At 41.5% G+C, this 17,958-nt stretch overlaps 2 protein-coding genes across 2 annotated transcripts in view; both read right to left on the bottom strand.

Moving 5' to 3' along the window:
- The window catches only part of LOC110495137 ((E3-independent) E2 ubiquitin-conjugating enzyme UBE2O-like), a 52,483-nt gene extending 49,519 nt beyond the window's left edge, over positions 1-2,964 (bottom strand). Inside the window, exon 1 of the mRNA XM_036949673.2 lies at positions 2,485-2,964. Coding sequence (XP_036805568.2) covers positions 2,485-2,946 — 462 coding nt within the window. The 5' untranslated portion in view covers positions 2,947-2,964. The remainder of the gene's footprint in view (positions 1-2,484) is intronic.
- Positions 2,965-14,897: 11,933 nt separating this feature from the next.
- LOC110493672 (inactive rhomboid protein 2) overlaps positions 14,898-17,958 on the bottom strand; it is a 39,626-nt gene continuing 36,565 nt past the window's right edge. The window contains exon 17 of the mRNA XM_036949674.2: positions 14,898-17,138. Within this exon, the coding sequence (XP_036805569.2) occupies positions 16,719-17,138 (420 nt within the window). The 3' untranslated portion in view covers positions 14,898-16,718. The remainder of the gene's footprint in view (positions 17,139-17,958) is intronic.

Here is a 17,958-nt window from a genome sequence, read left to right on the forward strand (position 1 = left end):
CTTTCTTGGAAATACGCAATTTTTGCATACTGCAGGAAGAGGCCTGGTCATGAATTAAGTTGCTCAAGAGAACATGTGACTGAAGAAACACCATCTGAGCAGTAGGTGGACAGAGGACGCACACTGACAGTAGTGATGGGGGAAACCAAATCGATACAGTTACACATCGGGATATTATTAGACGATAGATCATATTGTTTAGACAATATCATTTTTGCATCTGCACCAAAACTCCAGTCATTATCTCTTTTTAAATAGGGAGCCAATTTGTTTTCAGCACCTTTATTTCTATGACTGATCAAAACTAGTTCTCATGGCACTCTGCAGTAGACATAGATTGAGCAATATGGAACAACAAATCGCAATACATATAGAACCATGAGGATCGATATACATATATCGGCACCCGAGTGTCGCAATATTGTATCGTGAGGTCCCAACCCTAATGGACAGCCTAACAGACGCACACACACAGGGAAGAAGAATACACACAGAGAAGAAGAATCAAGCTGGACAAACACACAAACTGATAAGGATGGACAAAAACACACACGGAAGGCAATGTTTAAGGCCTAAAACATGACTATCATTCAAAGTCACAGAAAGCCCAGTCACCCTTGTTTGTGTGTGTGTAGGTAAACATCCCTGACCCATTGTTATCCCCACAGATACATGACTAGACCTTTGTCCTGACTTCCAGACCCTGACTCCATTGCTAGAACTTTACACATTTACCCCAGAGGACAAAGCAGCACGGCCTGCCTGCACTGTTCACCGTGAGTATCTTCTAGGCCCAGCCCATCCCAGCTCCACTCCCTCAGTGTGACCCTTTTCCATAAGGCCCTGGAGTGAGCTCCCTGTTACTGCAGTACTGAATCCCATTATGTCAATATCTCTCTCTATTTGGTTTGTAATGATACTGGCTCGACAAAGCTTTTATGCATGGGCTTTGTGGGATTGGATATTTGAATTCATGTTGTGAATCAATTGGACCCTATTTACGTGATGGCATAGGTTATCTTTCCTTATGTAATATGCTTAAGACCACATATAAGACATTGAGTGTACATTTTTGGGAGCATAGTTTTATGGCTACCTGATTTGATAATGAATATACTAGGCAATAGCCTCAATTCGCTTCCGACTAAGTTATGTAGCTAATGTGAAATGCATTCATAGGCAAGGATAAATACCATTTATAGCTTTGTATAGATGTATTATTGTTAATTAAAAATGAAACGTCAGCAAAACCTATCCACTTTAAAATGGCAGTCATGCAGGATGTTATCCACTTTAAAACTGCCTTTGGTCAATGGAAAACTAACATTACACCATCAGTATCTTTGATTAAACTGACTCCTCGTGTAGTGGAGGGATAGCATAGAATCAAAGATTTTTATAACTAACCCAAGATAAACCACAGCCTGTTTCCAATGGTAGCAAATGAATAATAGTGGGCAGAACAAGCAAGGAGGTGGGCAGAACCCAGCACGAGCTAGCGAGATCCTATTGACGCATTCTAGCATGTATTTACAGATTCCGTTAGAGAAGGCCTACGCGTGTGCAATAACTCAATTCGCCCTGGCACTCCTAAACAACCGTCTCTTTTGGGAACAGAAACCTGCATTGAGATCAAATATGCTTAATCGATTACAAAATGTGCATTAAGTCTCATCCCATCTCCTCCCACTGCCGGAAACTGGGCTTCTGCTCATCACATTTGGTGGTGAGTGGAAACGTCAACCAGATGCTTCAGGTTTATAAATCCGGTTAAACATCTGGGTCATTGTTCCGTCAGTGATATAATCTCAGCAATCTCCTCTAATGTGATGATGGGTCATGGCTAGTTTGAGCTGTCAGTGTCAGATACAGCATCAGCTAGAGACCACCTTACATGATTCAGTTAAAGTTCTTTCTCTCATTGTTTAAGCAGCAGTTTTAGCAAGTGTTCCCTCTTCTACAAAAGTTGTCAATGATTAATTTACTGAAAGCTAGTTTGCATCTCAGGTTATCTAATTTATCAGCAATGTTCGTTTAATTAGCTAATAAGTTAGCCTAGCAAACCTGCCAGTCAGCTAAACTGGTTTGTGGAGTAAGTCATTTATTTGGGTATAACTAACAATGTGCCAATGACACTAACAAACTAGCTAATCGTTATACCAGCTATCAGTAATAAAAAGTTAGCTAGCCAAGCCTGCTAAGTCACACCCAGTTGTACTGGACATTTCAAGAAATGTGGGCAATATGCTGAAGCTAGGTACAGTAATTGCAACAAATACACAAGCGCGCGGACAAAACGTTCGCAATGCCGGTTATAGCATGCTAAACCGGTGGCGGTGTAACGTTACTAATTAATTTAACCAGCTAACGTTATCTGTCAATAACGGCAAAACACACCTTGTGCTTGAAGCTAGCTAACTAATGTTACCTCCAGCGTTGAACACATATTGTGTGGCTAGTTAGCTAACGTTAGCAGACAATTACCTTTGTTTCCCGTATGTCTTGCTTCCCTCCTTCTGGGTACCACTGCACCCGGACAAAACCCCTTCCCAGAGGTGCCAGACTGTCCACAACACTGCTCTCGGTGTCAGAGTTACAGGGGATACAGCCACCTCCTCCGCCGTCTCTACCTCCGCCATCGTCGAGGTCCGAGTCTGAATCAAACTCCTCCTCGCCTTGTATCATTCTGACTAGGCCGAACCGGACCAAGTCGCGATAACGACCTGACACCAAATCGTGGGAGAAAAGAAGCCGCTGGGAGCCGCCTGCAGAAGGAGAGAGCGCCATGGATGGAGGCTCCGAACCCGGGCTTACAGCCGGAGAAAGAGCTGCGTCTGTTGCTATTGCGTCCGATGCCACGGGTTCCGCCATCGCTGCAGTTGTCAGGGAATAATGCGATAAAGGGAGACGGATGGTGGAGAAGAAAAAAGAGAAACCTGTAACCATGGAAGTGCACGTGTTTACGTCGATAGGGCGCGCGCTGCGTAAACGCACTCATAGAAGAGTCTAGGGCCTGTCAAATTGACAAAGGTGTTTTTTTTATTACAGCGTGGGTTTGACTCAGTCTGAGACAGCAGACAGTTATATCACACAGTTATTATAACACCTCTTTCTTTATATTCAGGTGTATTTATAGTCAGGTGCTGCTAGCTATATGATGATACAAATGTATGGTGCAATGTGGCCAATTTCATATAATTAGGGTCCCACTTAGGACAAGTCACGGCCTATTGACAATAAAGTTAATTCAATATCACAGCCATCATAATGGTATTTTTTATAGAATTTATTACAGAAATGCAAACATAATGAAGAGAAGACGCCAATTTCATCAACAAGTCTGTAGCCCGGGCCTGAATATGTATTCTATGCGCGCACTTCACCAAAAAGCATGAATGGAGCAATTTTCGCCACTTGGTGTCAGTGTTCGAGTGCTGAAATTGGTTTATTGCAGACACAGCCATGGTTTTTAACACAGGATTGTGGCATAAAATAACATATTTTGTGCATACCGTGCCTGACACTGTAGTTGTGTTGTGTAGGCTAACGTGGGGGGGGCATATGAGGACGTTTGTCTTATTTGTCAAGCGCAAATATACGCGTTTCTGCACAATGGCAAAGCATATTCATTTATAAAAATGTATATAATGCGAGAAGCCTATTCTATTTTGTGCAAAAGGGATTCCAACAAATACAGAGGCTAACTCTTGTTCAATACCTGCATTTATCAGGTAGAAAAACAAAAAAAAGACTAATTTCGCATTGGTCAACAACGTATTGCCAGCAGGGGATAAACTATACATGCAAACTGAAATAATGATCAACAAACTCTTACATGGGGAAAAAAACATGAACCACAATCTCGAGACAATTGATGCCCAATGGAAAAGGTTCCCTTATTTGAGTCACATGACGTTTGGTAAATAGATGAGAGCAAACAATAGGATTTATAATACAATCACCAGTAGACCTATTCCATGAAGAAAATTCTGATAGAGTGGTGTTGATATCAACATTTAAATAAAATGCGCATTTTAAAAATTACACACAGCATATTCTCCACATATGTTTGAAATTATACACTGAGCAAAAATATAAATACAACATGTAAAGTGTTGGTCCCATGTGTCATGAGCGGAAATAAAAGATCCCAGACATTTTCCATATGCACAAAAAGCTTGTTTCTCAAAAATGTTGTTCACAAATTTGTTCACATCCCTATTAGAGAGTATTTCTCCTTTGCCAAGATAATTCATTCAACTGACAGGTGTGGCATATCAAGAAGCTGATTAAACACAATGATTTGTAGGGGACAATAAAAGGCCACTCTGAAATGTGCAGTTTGTCACATAACACAATGCCACAGATGTCTCAGGTTTTGAAGGAGCATGCAATTGGCATGCTGACTGCAGGAATGTCCACCAGATAATTGATCATTGAATGTTAGTTTCTCTACCATAAGCCACCTCTAGCGGCATTTTAGAGAATCTGGCAGTATGTCCAATCGGCCTCACGATCGCAGACCATGTGTATAGCGTTGTGTGGGCGAGCGATTTGCTGATGTCAATGTTGTGAACAGAGTGACCATGGTGGCGGTGGGGTTATGGCATGTGCAGGCATAAGCTACAGACAACAAACGGAACCAATACACACAGTCAGTCAGGAAAGCTAAAGCCAACTTCTTCAGGCAGAAGTTTGCATCCTGTAGCTCCAACTCCAAAAAGTTTTGGGACACTGTGAAGTCCATGGAGAACAAGAGCACCTCCTCCCAGCTGCCCACTGCACTGAGGCTAGGTAACACGGTCACCACGATAAATCCATGATTATCGAAAACTTCAACAAGCATTTCTCAACGGCTGGCCATGCCTTCCGCCTGGCTACTCCAACCTCGTCCAACAGCTCCCCCCCCCCCCCCCCCCCGCAGCTACTCGCCCAAGCCTCTCCAGGTTCTCCTTTACCCAAATCCAGATAGCAGATGTTCTGAAAGAGCTGCAAAACCTGGACCCGTACAAATCAGCTGGGCTTGACAATCTGGACCCTCTATTCCTGAAACTATCCGCCGCCATTGTCGCAACCCCTATTACCAGCCTGTTCAACCTCTCTTTCATATCGTCTGAGATCCCCAAGGATTGGAAAGCTGCCGCAGTCATCCCCCTCTTCAAAGGGGGCGACACCCTGGACCCAAACTGTTACAGACCAATATCCATCCTGCCCTGCCTATCTAAGGTCTTCGAAAGCCAAGTCAACAAACAGATCACTGACCATCTTGAATCCCACCATACCTTCTCCGCTGTGCAATCTGGTTTCCGAGCCGGTCACGGGTGTACCTCAGCCACGCTCAAGGTACTAAACGATATCATAACCGCCATCGATAAAAGACAGTACTGTGCAGCCGTCTTCATAGACCTTGCCAAGGCTTTCGACTCTGTCAATCACCGTATTCTTATCGGCAGACTCAGTAGCCTCGGTTTTTCGGATGACTGCCTTGCCTGGTTCACCAATTACTTTGCAGACAGAGTTCAGTGTGTCAAATCGGAGGGCATGCTGTCCGGTCCTCTGGCAGTCTCTATGGGGGTGCCACAGGGTTCAATTCTCGGGCCGACTCTTTTCTCTGTATATATCAATGATGTTTCTCATGCTGCGGGCGATTCCCTGATCCACCTCTACGCAGACGACACCATTCTATATACTTCCGGCCCGTCCTTGGACACTGTGCTATCTAACCTCCAAAGGAGCTTCAATGCCATACAGCACTCCTTCCGTGGCCTCCAACTGCTCTTAAACGCTAGTAAAACCAAATGCATGCTTTTCAACCGTTCGCTGCCTGCACCCGCACGCCTGACCAGCATCACCACCCTGGATGGTTCCGACCTTGAATATGTGGACATCTATAAGTACCTAGGTGTCTGGCTAGACTCTAAACTCTCCTTCCAGACCCATATCAAACATCTCCAATCGAAAATCAAATCAAGAGTCGGCTTTCTATTCCGCAACAAAGCCTCCTTCACTCACGCCGCCAAACTTACCCTAGTAAAACTGACTATCCTACCGATCCTCGACTTCGGCGATGTCATCTACAAAATTGCTTCCAACACTCTACTCAGCAAACTGGATGCAGTTTATCACAGTGCCATCCGTTTTGTCACTAAAGCACCTTATACCACCCACCACTGCGACTTGTATGCTCTAGTCGGCTGGCCCTCGCTACATATTCGTCGCCAGACCCACTGGCTCCAGGTCATCTACAAGTCCATGCTAGGTAAAGCTCCGCCTTATCTCAGTTCACTGGTTACGATGGCAACACCCATCCGTAGCACGCGCTCCAGCAGGTGTATCTCACTGATCATCCCTAAAGCCAACACCTCATTTGGCCGCCTTTCGTTCCAGTTCTCTGCTGCCTGTGATTGGAACGAATTGCAAAAATCGCTGAAGTTGGAGACTTTTATCTCCCTCACCAACTTCAAACATCTGCTATCTGAGCAGCTAACCGATCGCTGCAGCTGTACATAGTCTATTGGTAAATAGCCCACCCATTTTCACCTACCTCATCCCCATACTGTTTTTATTTATTTATTTTTCTGCTCTTTTGCACACCAATATCTCTATCTCTACCTTTACATAACCATCTGATCATTTATCACTCCAGTGTTAATCTGCATAATTGTAATTATTTGCCTACCTTCTCATGCCTTTTGCACACAATGTATATATAGACTCCCCTTTTTTCTACTGTGTTATTGACTTGTTAATTGTTTACTCCATGTGTAACTCTGTGTTGTCTGTTCACACTGCTATGCCTTATCTTGGCCAGGTCGCAGTTGCAAATGAGAACTTGTTCTCAACTAGCCTACCTGGTTAAATAAAGGTGAAATAAAAATAAATTTAAAAAAAACACAATTGCATTTTATCGATGGCAATTTGAATGCACAGAAATACCGTGACAAGATCCTGAGGCCCATTATCGTGCCATTCATCCGCTGCCATCACCTCATGTGGAAGCTGAAAATGTCAGAGTTCTTCCATGGCCTCTATACTCACCAGATATGTCACCCATTGAGCATGTTTGGTATGCTCTGGATCGGCAAGTAGGACAGCGTGTTCCACTTCCTGCTAATATCCAGCAACTTCGCACAGCCATTGAAGAGGATTGGGACTACATTCAACAGCCTGATCAACGGTCACACTGCATGAGGCAAATGGTGGTCACATCAGATACAGACTAGTTTTCTGATCCACACCCCTACCTTTAATTTTTAAAAAAATCTGTGATCAACATATGCATATCTGTATTCCCAGTCATGTGAAATCCATAGATTAGGGCCTAATTAGTTTATTTCAATTGACTGATTCCCTTATATGAACTGTAACAGAGTAAAATCAGAGTAACAGAGTAAAATCTTTTAGATCCATTAGTTTGTATCTTTACAGGAGGCTAATTCCAAACACAAGTGACGAATATCCCCAATAAATCTGGGTAAATATGTTTGTTGTTGACAGGTATTCTCCCAGAATTTGGTCATCCAGTTTGTTAGTTTATGCCCAATAACGCTTAAAAGCCAAATGTATAAATACACACCGCGCACCACATTAACCTCAGACTTTACGCACAAACCCTTCTTCACTTGGATCACTTGAGTGGAGCAGATATCGAAGAGAGTCATTCAATTCCCAAATAGAAATGATATTGAAAGTTCACAATTTTTATTTGATTTAAGAGCTTGGAACTTCGATCAGACACCATGTCGACAGTCAGTGCCCTGCCTTTCCTGAAATCTAGTCTCCAAATGTGCCCTCCCATGGGTTCCACCTCCCCAGGCGCTGGCGTCGCCACACACTCCCGGCCAGCGAGTTCCGTTGCCTACGCCGGAGGACGCAATCAGTGTGATCGAGAGAGAGGGTAACAACTTTTAACTTACTCAAATGTATAACTTGTTTTTACCCCAATACTCGTCGTTTTTCTTTACAACTTTGTACCTAGTCTTTAAAAAGTGTATTTGATGTTTTGGGGAAAAAAATATGCTATGTCATTTTTTGGACTTGTCAAATGTAGACTATTTAAGGATGAGGTACTTGACGTATAAAGTTTACTTTTACAAGTTTTATAGATGAGGCTAATATACATTTTGGGAATAAATCTTAGGATACCAACCAAATTCATGACAATCAAACAGTCAGTCAGTCATGATTTGGATTCATTTCACCAAGTATGTAGTTGGAAGTAAGCAAACTGAGATTCAGACTAAGCAACTATGTGTGTACTTGGTCATGGACTTGTGTTGTCTGTCTGCCTTCCTCATTCTTCATCTCTGTGTCTGGAGTGTCCGCTCCACTTGGATGAGGTGTGTCACTTCCTGACGCTGTGCCCTGAGCTGTCAGTGGGTTGGTTTGAGGAGGGACACCTTGTTGCCTTCATCATAGGATCACTGTGGGACCAGGAGAAACTAGCCATGGTAAGTCCCAAGTCAAAATCTGTTAAATAAGTGGGACATTGTCTTTAATATAATGAATGACTTTTGGTAGCCTACCCAATTAATAAAAAGACAAGCTTTGAGGATGTACTTCAATGTGTTATTTTATCAATAGATAAGTACAATAATTTATTTAGCACAGGGACTTCTAAGGTTTTTTATATTAAACACCTCAAAATCAGAGAATGCAACAACCTTATATCCACATAACCAACCTTACATCCACACAACCAACCATATATCCACATAAACAAACCTGTCAATTCAGGGTTCAATAGAGCTGATCATGAAAAAAACTCCATGACAATGATAAATGGTTAGTCGGGGGGGGGGGGGGGGGGGGGGGAAGAGGGCTACAGTGGCAAGAAAAAGTATGTGAACCCTTTGGAATTACCTGTACTTCTGCATAAATTGGTCATCAAATTTGATCTGATCTTCAACTAAGTTACAACAATAGAAAAACACAGTCTGCTTAAACTAATAACACACAAACAATTGTATGTTCTCATGTCTTTATTGAACACACCGTGTAAACATTCACAGTGCATGGTGGAAAAGTATGTGAACCTCTGGATATAATAACTGGTTGAACCTCCATTGGCAGCAATAACCTCAACCAAACAGAGGGTAGTTGCGGATCAGACCTGCACAACGGTCAGGAGGAATTTTGGACCATTCCTCTTTACAAAACTGTTTCAGTTGTGAAACGCGCTCTTACAGCATCTCAATCGGGTTGAGGTCAGGACTCTGACTGGGCCACTCCAGAAGGCGTATTTTCTTCTGTTGAAGCCATTTTGTTGTTGATTTACTTCTGTGTTTTGGGTTGTTGTCCTGTAGCATTACCCAACTTCTGTTGAGCTTCAATTGGCGGACAGATTCTACAATTGGCGGACAGATTCTACTGCAAAGTGTCTTGATAAACTTGGGAATTCATTCTTCCGTCGATAATAGCAAGCTGTCCAAGCCCTAAGGCAGCAAAGCAGCTTCAAACCATGATGCTCCCTTCACCATACTTTACAGTTGGGATGAGGTTTTGATGTTAGTGTGCTGTGCCTTTTTTTCTCCACATATGGTGTTGTGTGTTCCTTCCAAACAACTCAACTTTAGTTTAATCTGTCCTCAAAATATTTTGCCAGTAGCGTTGTGGAACATCCATATGCTCTTTTGCAAACTTCAGACTTGCAGCAATGTTTTTTTTTGGACAGCGGTGGCTTCTTCCCATGAACACCATTCTTGTTTAGTGTTTTAGGTATTGTAGACTCATCAACAAAGAAGTTAGCGTGTTCTAGAGATTTCTGTAAGTCTTTAGCTGACACTCTAGGATTCTTCTTAACTTCGTTGAGCATTCTGCGCTCTGCTCTTGCAGTCATCTTTGCAGGACGGCCACTCCTAGGGAGAGTAGCAACAGTGCTGAACTTTCTCCATTTATAGACAATTTGTCTTACCGTGGACTGATGAACATCAAGGCTTTTAGATACTTTTGTAACCCTTTCCAACTTTATGCAAGTCAACAAATCTTCATCTTGGGTCGTCTGAGATCTCTTTTCTTCAAGGCATGGTTCACATCAGGCAATGCTTCTTGTGAATAGCAAACTCAAATTTTGGGAGTGTTTTTTATAGGGCAGGGCAGCTCTAATCTCCAATCTCATCTCAATGATTGTAATTCTAGGTTAGCTGACTCCTAACTCAAATTAGCTTTTGGAGAAGTCATTAACCTAGGGGTTCACATACTTTTTCCAACCTACACTGTGAATGTTTAAATGGTGTATTCAATATAGACAATAAAAATACAATAATTTGTGTGTTATTAGTTTAAGCAGACTGTTTGTCTGTTAGATGATGATCAGATCAAATTTTATGACCAATTTATGGAGAAATCCAGATAAACCCAAGGGTTCACATACTTTTTTTGCCACTACTGTATGTAAGCAGTTTGGTGAAACCTCGTTCCCAGTCCATTGCACAAAGTTTCTGGGAACGAGATTACACTTGCTGTGAGTTACATGTGGGATACTAGTGCAGTGGTTGGTAGGTGTTTGTCTCTGCTCACTGTTTTGTGTTGTGGCAGGGTTTGTGTGTCCTATGTGGTGGGTGTTACCGAAGATAGTTGACCCGTAAGAGACCAAACATTTACATTTTATACATTTAGCAAATGCTCTTATCCAGAGCGACTTACAGTTAAGTGCATTTATCTTAAGATAGCTAGGTAGGACAACCACATATCACAGGCATAGTAAGTACAGTTGAAGTCGGAAGTTTACATACATACTTAGGTTGGAGTCATTAAAACTCGTCAGTTAGGACATCTACTTTGTGCATGACAATTGTTTACAGACAGATTATTTCACTTATAATTCATTGTATCACAATTCCAGTGGGTCAGACGTTTACATACACTATGTTGACTGTGCCTTTAAACAGATAGGAAAATTCCTTTAAACTAGAGGTCGACCGAATATGATTTTTCAACGCCGATATTTATTTATTGTAGGAGCAAAAAAAGGCAGATACCGATTAATCGGCCGATTTATTTATATATATATATATATTTGTAATAATGACAATTACAATAATACTGAATGAACACTTTTATTTTAACTTAATATAATACATAAATAAAATCAATTTAGCCTCAAATAAATAATGGAACATGTTCAATTTGGTTTAAATAATGCAAAAACGCAGTGTTGGAGAAGAAAGTAAAAGTGCAATATGTGCCATGTAAAAAAGCTAACGTTTAAGTTCCTTGCTCAGAACATGAGAACATATGGAAGCTGATGGTTCCTTTTAACATGAGTCTTCAATATTCCCAGGTAAGAAGTTTTAGGTTGCAGTTATTATAGGAATTATAGGACTATTTCTCTCTATATCATTTGTATTTCATGTACCTTTGACTATTGGATGTTCTTATAGGCACTTTAGTAGTGCCAGGCTAATCTCGGGAGTTGATAGACTTGAAGTCATAAACAGCCCAATGCTTGAAGCACAATGAAGAGCTGCTGGGAAACGCAGATAAATTATGTTTGAATGAATGCTTACGAGCCTGCTGCTGCAAACCACCACTCAGACTGCTCTATAAAATATCAAATCATAGACTTACTTATAATATAATTAACACACAGAACTACGAGCCTTATGTCATTAACATGGTCAAATCCGGAAACTATAATTTTGAAAACAAAATGTTTAGTACGAAACGGTTCCGTATTTTATCTAACGGTGCAACAGTGCTTTTTTCACGAATGCTCTTGTTAAATCATCACCCGTTTGGCGAAGTAGGTGTGATTCGATGATAAATTAACAGGCTCCGCATTGATTGTATGCAACGCAGAACAAGCTAGATAAACTAGTAATATCATCAACCATGTGAAGTTAACTAGTGATTATGTTAAGATTTATTGTTTTTTGTAAGATAAGTTTAATGCTAGCTAGCAACTTACCTTGGCTCTTTGCTGCACTCGCGTAACAGGTGGTCAGCCTGCCACGCAGTCTCTTCGTGGAGTGCAAAGTAATCCGAGTCCAAAAATGTAAATTACCGATTGTTATGAAAACTTGAAAATCAGTCGACCTCTACTTTAAACAGCTTGGAAAATTCCAGAAATGTCATGGCTTTAGAAGCTTCTGATAGATTAATTTACATCATTTGAGTCAATTCGAGGTGTACCTGTGGATGTATTTCAAGGCCTACCTTCAAACTTAGTGCCTCTTTGCTTGACATCATGGGGAAATCAAAAGAAATCAGCCAAGAACTCAGAAAAAAAAATGTGGGCATCCACAAGTCTGGTTCATTCTTGGGAGCAATTTCCAAATGCCTGAAGGTGCCACGTTCATCTGTACAAACAATAGCATGCAAGAATAAACACCATGGGACCACACAGCCATCATACCGCACAGGAAGGAGACGCGTTCTGTCTCCTAGAGATGAACGTACTTTGCAGCGAAAAGTGCAAATCAATCCCAGAACAAAAGCAAAGGACCTTGATAAGATGCTGGAGGAAACAGGTACAAAAGTATCTATATCCACAGTAAAAAACGAGTCCTATATCGACATAACCTGAAAGGCCGCTCAGCAAGGAAGAAGCCACTGCTCAAAAAACGCCATAAAAAGCCAGACTACAGTTTGCAACTGCACATGGCGTCAAAGATTGTACTTTTTGGATAAATGTCCTCTGGTCTGATGAAACAAAAATAGAACTGTTTGGCCATAATGACCATCGTTATGTTTGGAGGAAAATGGGCTTGGTCGCAAATGGGTCTTCCAAATGGGCAATGACCCCAAGCATACTTCCAAAGTTGTGGCAAAATGGCTTAAGGACAACAAAATCAAAGTATTGGAGTGGCCTTCACTAAGCCCTGACCTCAATCCCATAGAAAATGTGTTTGCAGAACTGAAAAAGCGGGTCCGAGCAAAGAGGCCTCCAAACCTGACTCAGTTACACCAGCTCTGTCAGGAGGAATGGGTTAAAATTCACCCAACCTATTGGGGGAAGCTTGTGGAAGGCTACCTAAAACATTTAACCCAAGTTAAACCATTTAAAAGCAATGCTAACAAATACTAATTGAATGTATGTAAACTTCTGACCAACTGGGCATGTGATGAAAAAAATAAAAGCTGAAATAAATCACTCTACTATTATTTTGACATTTCACATTCTTAAAATAAAGCGGTGATCCTAACTGACCTAAGACAGGGAATTTTCACTAGGATTAAATGTCAGGAATTGTGAACAACTGAGTTTAAATGTATTTGGCTAAGGTGTATGTAAACTTCCGACTTCAACTGTACATTTTTCCTCAAAGTACCTATCAGCAAAGTCAAAGCTAGTAAGGGGTGAGTGTTTGTTCACCAAAGGCTTTTTTTTTTTTTTTTTTTCATCTCAAAGGCTGACATGATCTTTGGGGAAGATATGGAATTACTTGAGTAATTACAAATGTATTACTTTTTTTTTACAAAATGTCTTATTCGTGATGACCAAATAGAATCTGCTAACTGACAAAAAGGCTCTAGGTTTACATTAGAAAAGTGCAGCAAAGTACACATTTTTGTATATAATGCTGGACATGTTTAAACTCATGTTAAGTCTGAGATTTTAGCATCTAACGAAAATGCAGGTAGGCCTAAATTGAAGAAGGGTCAGCTAGCTTCTGTCTCTTCCTGTTAGCGTTTTGTGGCTGTGCTGCTTGTGTATCGAGCCACTGCAAGCATTAAAACAGCATCGACTCAATGTCTCTTTTTAACTGTTGTCTCGTGAGCCAAGCAACCAGGAAGAACACTTTCAATCTCATTATTCCTGTCTGAATATGCAGCTTTATGGCACATCAACACCTGGGCAATCGCCTGGGACTTTCAATTGCTTATCCTTCTGTATTTATGCCTTTAAAATGCACTGGGCAGCTAAAAGAGCTGGGTGGTGACTTTTATAAACCATGGTATATACCATGGTAGTAGTATTAATGTTAGTATTACCCTTTTAGCTAGCACCTGTTTCTTTCTAGATTGTGAGAAAATATTGAAATTAGAATAGAGTATACCAGGGAGGGATATAAGCAAACCAGGCTGTGTTTGTTCTGTCGGCAGCGACGCCAGTCTCCTAAGTAGACCACTATTGCACGCCTGTCCCCCTGGGGCTATAGGGGTTTATCTGCTAACTTGTCCATTAGCAGGCATTATTGTCGTTAACTTTTAGGGATTCACGAGAATCGCCTATTTGCTGCTGCCAAGCCTTTTAAACAAAGCCAGGCCTACTGTTCTACAGTAAGCAGCATTACCAGTACAGGCCATGTCTGGAGGGCGTTAGTAGTAATGACACATTTATGGGAATCCAAGTGCCAATATAGTATGGAGTTGTGAACAATATACTTGTAGCTGGCACAGTATTTGAAAATAGACTTTATAGCATTTTAATGTTTGAAACACAGTAATTTTTACCAATATCCCTCCCCGGGATTTTCCATTCCTTGATAAATGATATTACGCCACCACCTATGCCTCCATCAATCGTGAATCAAGAGATTTTTATAACATTTTGAAAACAAGAAAATAAACCTTTTCAAGCATTTCTGTTTCTGACTGTTTCCCTTTCACTTGGAATGTAGAAATGCATTACACTGTAGGGTTTCTATGATTAACAAATGCCTGACTTCGAGGACAAAGCAACTTGTTTTCAACTTCTCAGCTCGCAAAAAATCGTGACCCACAGAGATGAAAGTTGTGGAGATGAAAGTTGTGGAGTAAATCTCTCTTGAAGAAGGTGAATCTACAACATTATTTCTATTCCTCGCTTTTCAAGCACCACCACACGACCCGGCTGAATGCAATTGTCAAGAGAATTAGTTCAGAAGCATAGATCCAAAGTAGTATTTCCTTGAGCCATTTTCAGGAAAGGTTACCGGTAGTTGAATCTGAGCTCAAGACACACGAGGGAAAACATGATTAAATGTACATTTACTTTTAAGAACATCGTCTGAATTTGTACATACACGTAAGTGTAACATCTTAAACTGCAGCAATAATATATCACAATATCTCAGTAAAAGAGCAAATTCCAAAGTATTCTTTTTTTAATTCAATAAATAACTAATCAATTTGGTCCAAATGCATTTAAATATTTATGCATTTATGCTTGCCGATTTACAGACACTCAAATTCAAGGCGTACACACATTTCAGAAGGCACTGTGAATTCCTATGAAGAGGACCAGACTGTGCTAAAGTGTTCACATAACAAGAAAAGGGAGGGACAGATTCCTAGCAAATGAAACAAGTTCACAACCATTTAAATGCCCACATGACAAAACAACGTGAAACAGTACTCAACGATCGTCCAACCAAAACCACTATGAAGAATTCCACGTTATTGACATAGTCGGCCATTAACGCCACCAGTTGAGTGCTGGTGAGTAAAGTGACTTAACAAAGCATAGTAAATCCACCTCTCAGGAAACGTCCTAAGCAGTGAAGAGTGGACACCTGCCAGAGGAGAGGGTCATAATCCAAGAGACCAGGAGCAGGCCAGGATGGCAGAAACTCTGTTGGCCATTTTGATATCAGTAATGGCAAGAGTGACTAGCAGCCTTTCGTGAAACAATGGCCATTGATCAAGGCACGCAGTACACAGATTCTCGTTCGGCTTTGAAATATATACACATAACACATTGATAAGTAGTAATTTGCTCTGATATCACTCAAGTGCTATAATTACTAATATATATAGTACCATAGAGATATAGTGCAGGCACATCGTAGTTTGAAGTGAAACAACATGGACTTTTTAGTTTGCACAATCCGATCACATACTGCCTTCTGGTCTGTCAGTCAGATCCTATAATTTTACAATATTAAGTGTAATTAATGTTTGAGGATCAAAGCTATAAAACACAAAGTGATATGGCACAATTATGGCCAGAACAAGTCAACGTGTTTAATTAGTAGTGCCCTTAAACTGAAAAGCCTTCCGTAAGGCTAACAGCTTGTCTTTGGAGCAGTGACAAAGTTCAAATTGGAATTAGTTAGATGTATATTTATCTAGCACCTGTGGCAGTTGATACAAATAACCTAGGCAGATTGGAAGGCAGGATTTAGAAGGTCACACCATCATTTACAGATACAATAACACCATTCTATTGAAACTGTCTGTACAGTATAATTCGATGTGAAAGGCAACTGCTATTGGAAGAAATTCTTAACTCTTAACTGGTCCCCAAAATAGTGCCATGGAAAAGTAATGAAAAGCACACAAAACTAGGTTCAAGTTCAAACAATGCTCCAGCCAGTGGCAGACTGAATGACTTGTATTCAATACCATAATTAAATGCTCACATGAACAGCTAATTCAAAGTATTTGAACATAATGAAATGCTATATCACGTAGTGTTAGATACCTCCAGTGTTGTAGAAAATGAGTACAAAAGGTAACACATAAGAGGCCTCTGTAGTATTAACGTGACAGATTATGAACCGATAGGGTCGGATATCCTCTGTAGTCTTCCAAGTCCACTTTAACGCCACGCTCAGACTGAGTCGCTCTCTCCATAGGAACTAGCATAGCATTACAGTGTTGAAGTCAATGTGCGTAGATACGGGCATTCGAACCAGGTGCGCTCTCCCTTTCAAGTTCCGTTTCCCTTAAGTATTTTCCACTGCGCTTCCTGTCCAGGTTCTAAAGCCTCTCATTAGCTTTTAGCATTTTAGTGAATGTCCAGGCTTTAAAGCCAGCTAGCATTAGCTGCTAGCGCTTTAGTGAGTGCTAGCCTAGTGCACCACATGGTCGATGTCGTACTTCTCGCAGAACTTGCTGGTGAAGGGCAGGCAGGTGAGGTGCTCCAGCCAGTGCCAGTTGATGGGGTAGATATAGAACCAGACGACCAGCGAGGAGAGCAGGCCCAGGTAGACCAGCAGCGATAGCAGGATGAGGACACGCTTTCGGTACTTGTCGAAGTCGCCGAACGTCACGTAGGGCAGGAAGGCGAAGGAGAGCAGCAGGCCGCTGAGGAAGCCGAAGATGTGGGCGATGTTGTCGATCCAGGGCAGCAAGCCACACAGGAACAGGAAGAAGACGATGCCCACCAGCTTGAGGAAGGCCTTCCATGGCTTCTCCAGCATCTGCCAGCCCTGGATGAGTTCCACAAACAGGCAGGCAAGCAGCCCGAACTGGGAGCCAGCTGGGCCAACCTGGATGATAACCAGAGAAAGACAGAGAGAGAAAAGAGAGTCATACATCCACCTGCTCTGACCAAACTACATGGAGGGAGGGGTTGATGTTTCACTCAATGACGATGCCACCACTGGATGAATGGGTGACAAGACCAGCACGTACGTGAATGAATGTCACTGTTGATAATTGCGATGGGCATATCATCTGTTGAAATTCATATCAAATGAAAGTGCATTAACATGAAGGAAGTGGTGGTAGCATACGTGCTCCTTGCTAATGGATAGGCAGATGACTGAGGCTGAGTTGGTATCGTCCCTTATAGCAGAGGACAATAGGAACCGGGCAAAATGGGAAGCAGGTTCACCAGCATTAACATGTTGGTGTCTGTGTGTAATAGTGAATTTGGTCGGTAGTCTACTGATCCAAATGCATGTTTGGAGAGGCTTAGACCTGCAATGGACTTCATCTCAGCAGGGGATTTATTTTTGGTATAATGTCCCCAAATAAATGCTGCGATCAATATGTAATTACACCATCTGACATTTTAACCACTTTTATGTCTACAGTGACGGTGGATGTTCCAAAAAATGGGAATGTGTCATCGTTGGAGTAGTATAACAAAAGACTATTACATTCTGCCTCCGTTCTAAACCTTACGACTGTTAAGGTACAACGGAAATGTAACTACTCAATAATTACATCTAGACTGAAATCCAGAGCAATGGTTCTTTGGTCACTGGTTCTAAAGCTGGCATCCTGATTAGATTGACATCAGGGCTGTGATAGGCGTACAGGGGCAGATGGCTAATCTGAGATTCTAACCTCCCACAAGGACAG

Source organism: Oncorhynchus mykiss, chromosome 17 (assembly GCF_057628025.1).
Source record: "Oncorhynchus mykiss isolate SJ-2025 chromosome 17, ASM5762802v1, whole genome shotgun sequence".
Taxonomy (NCBI): Eukaryota; Metazoa; Chordata; class Actinopteri; order Salmoniformes; family Salmonidae; genus Oncorhynchus; species Oncorhynchus mykiss.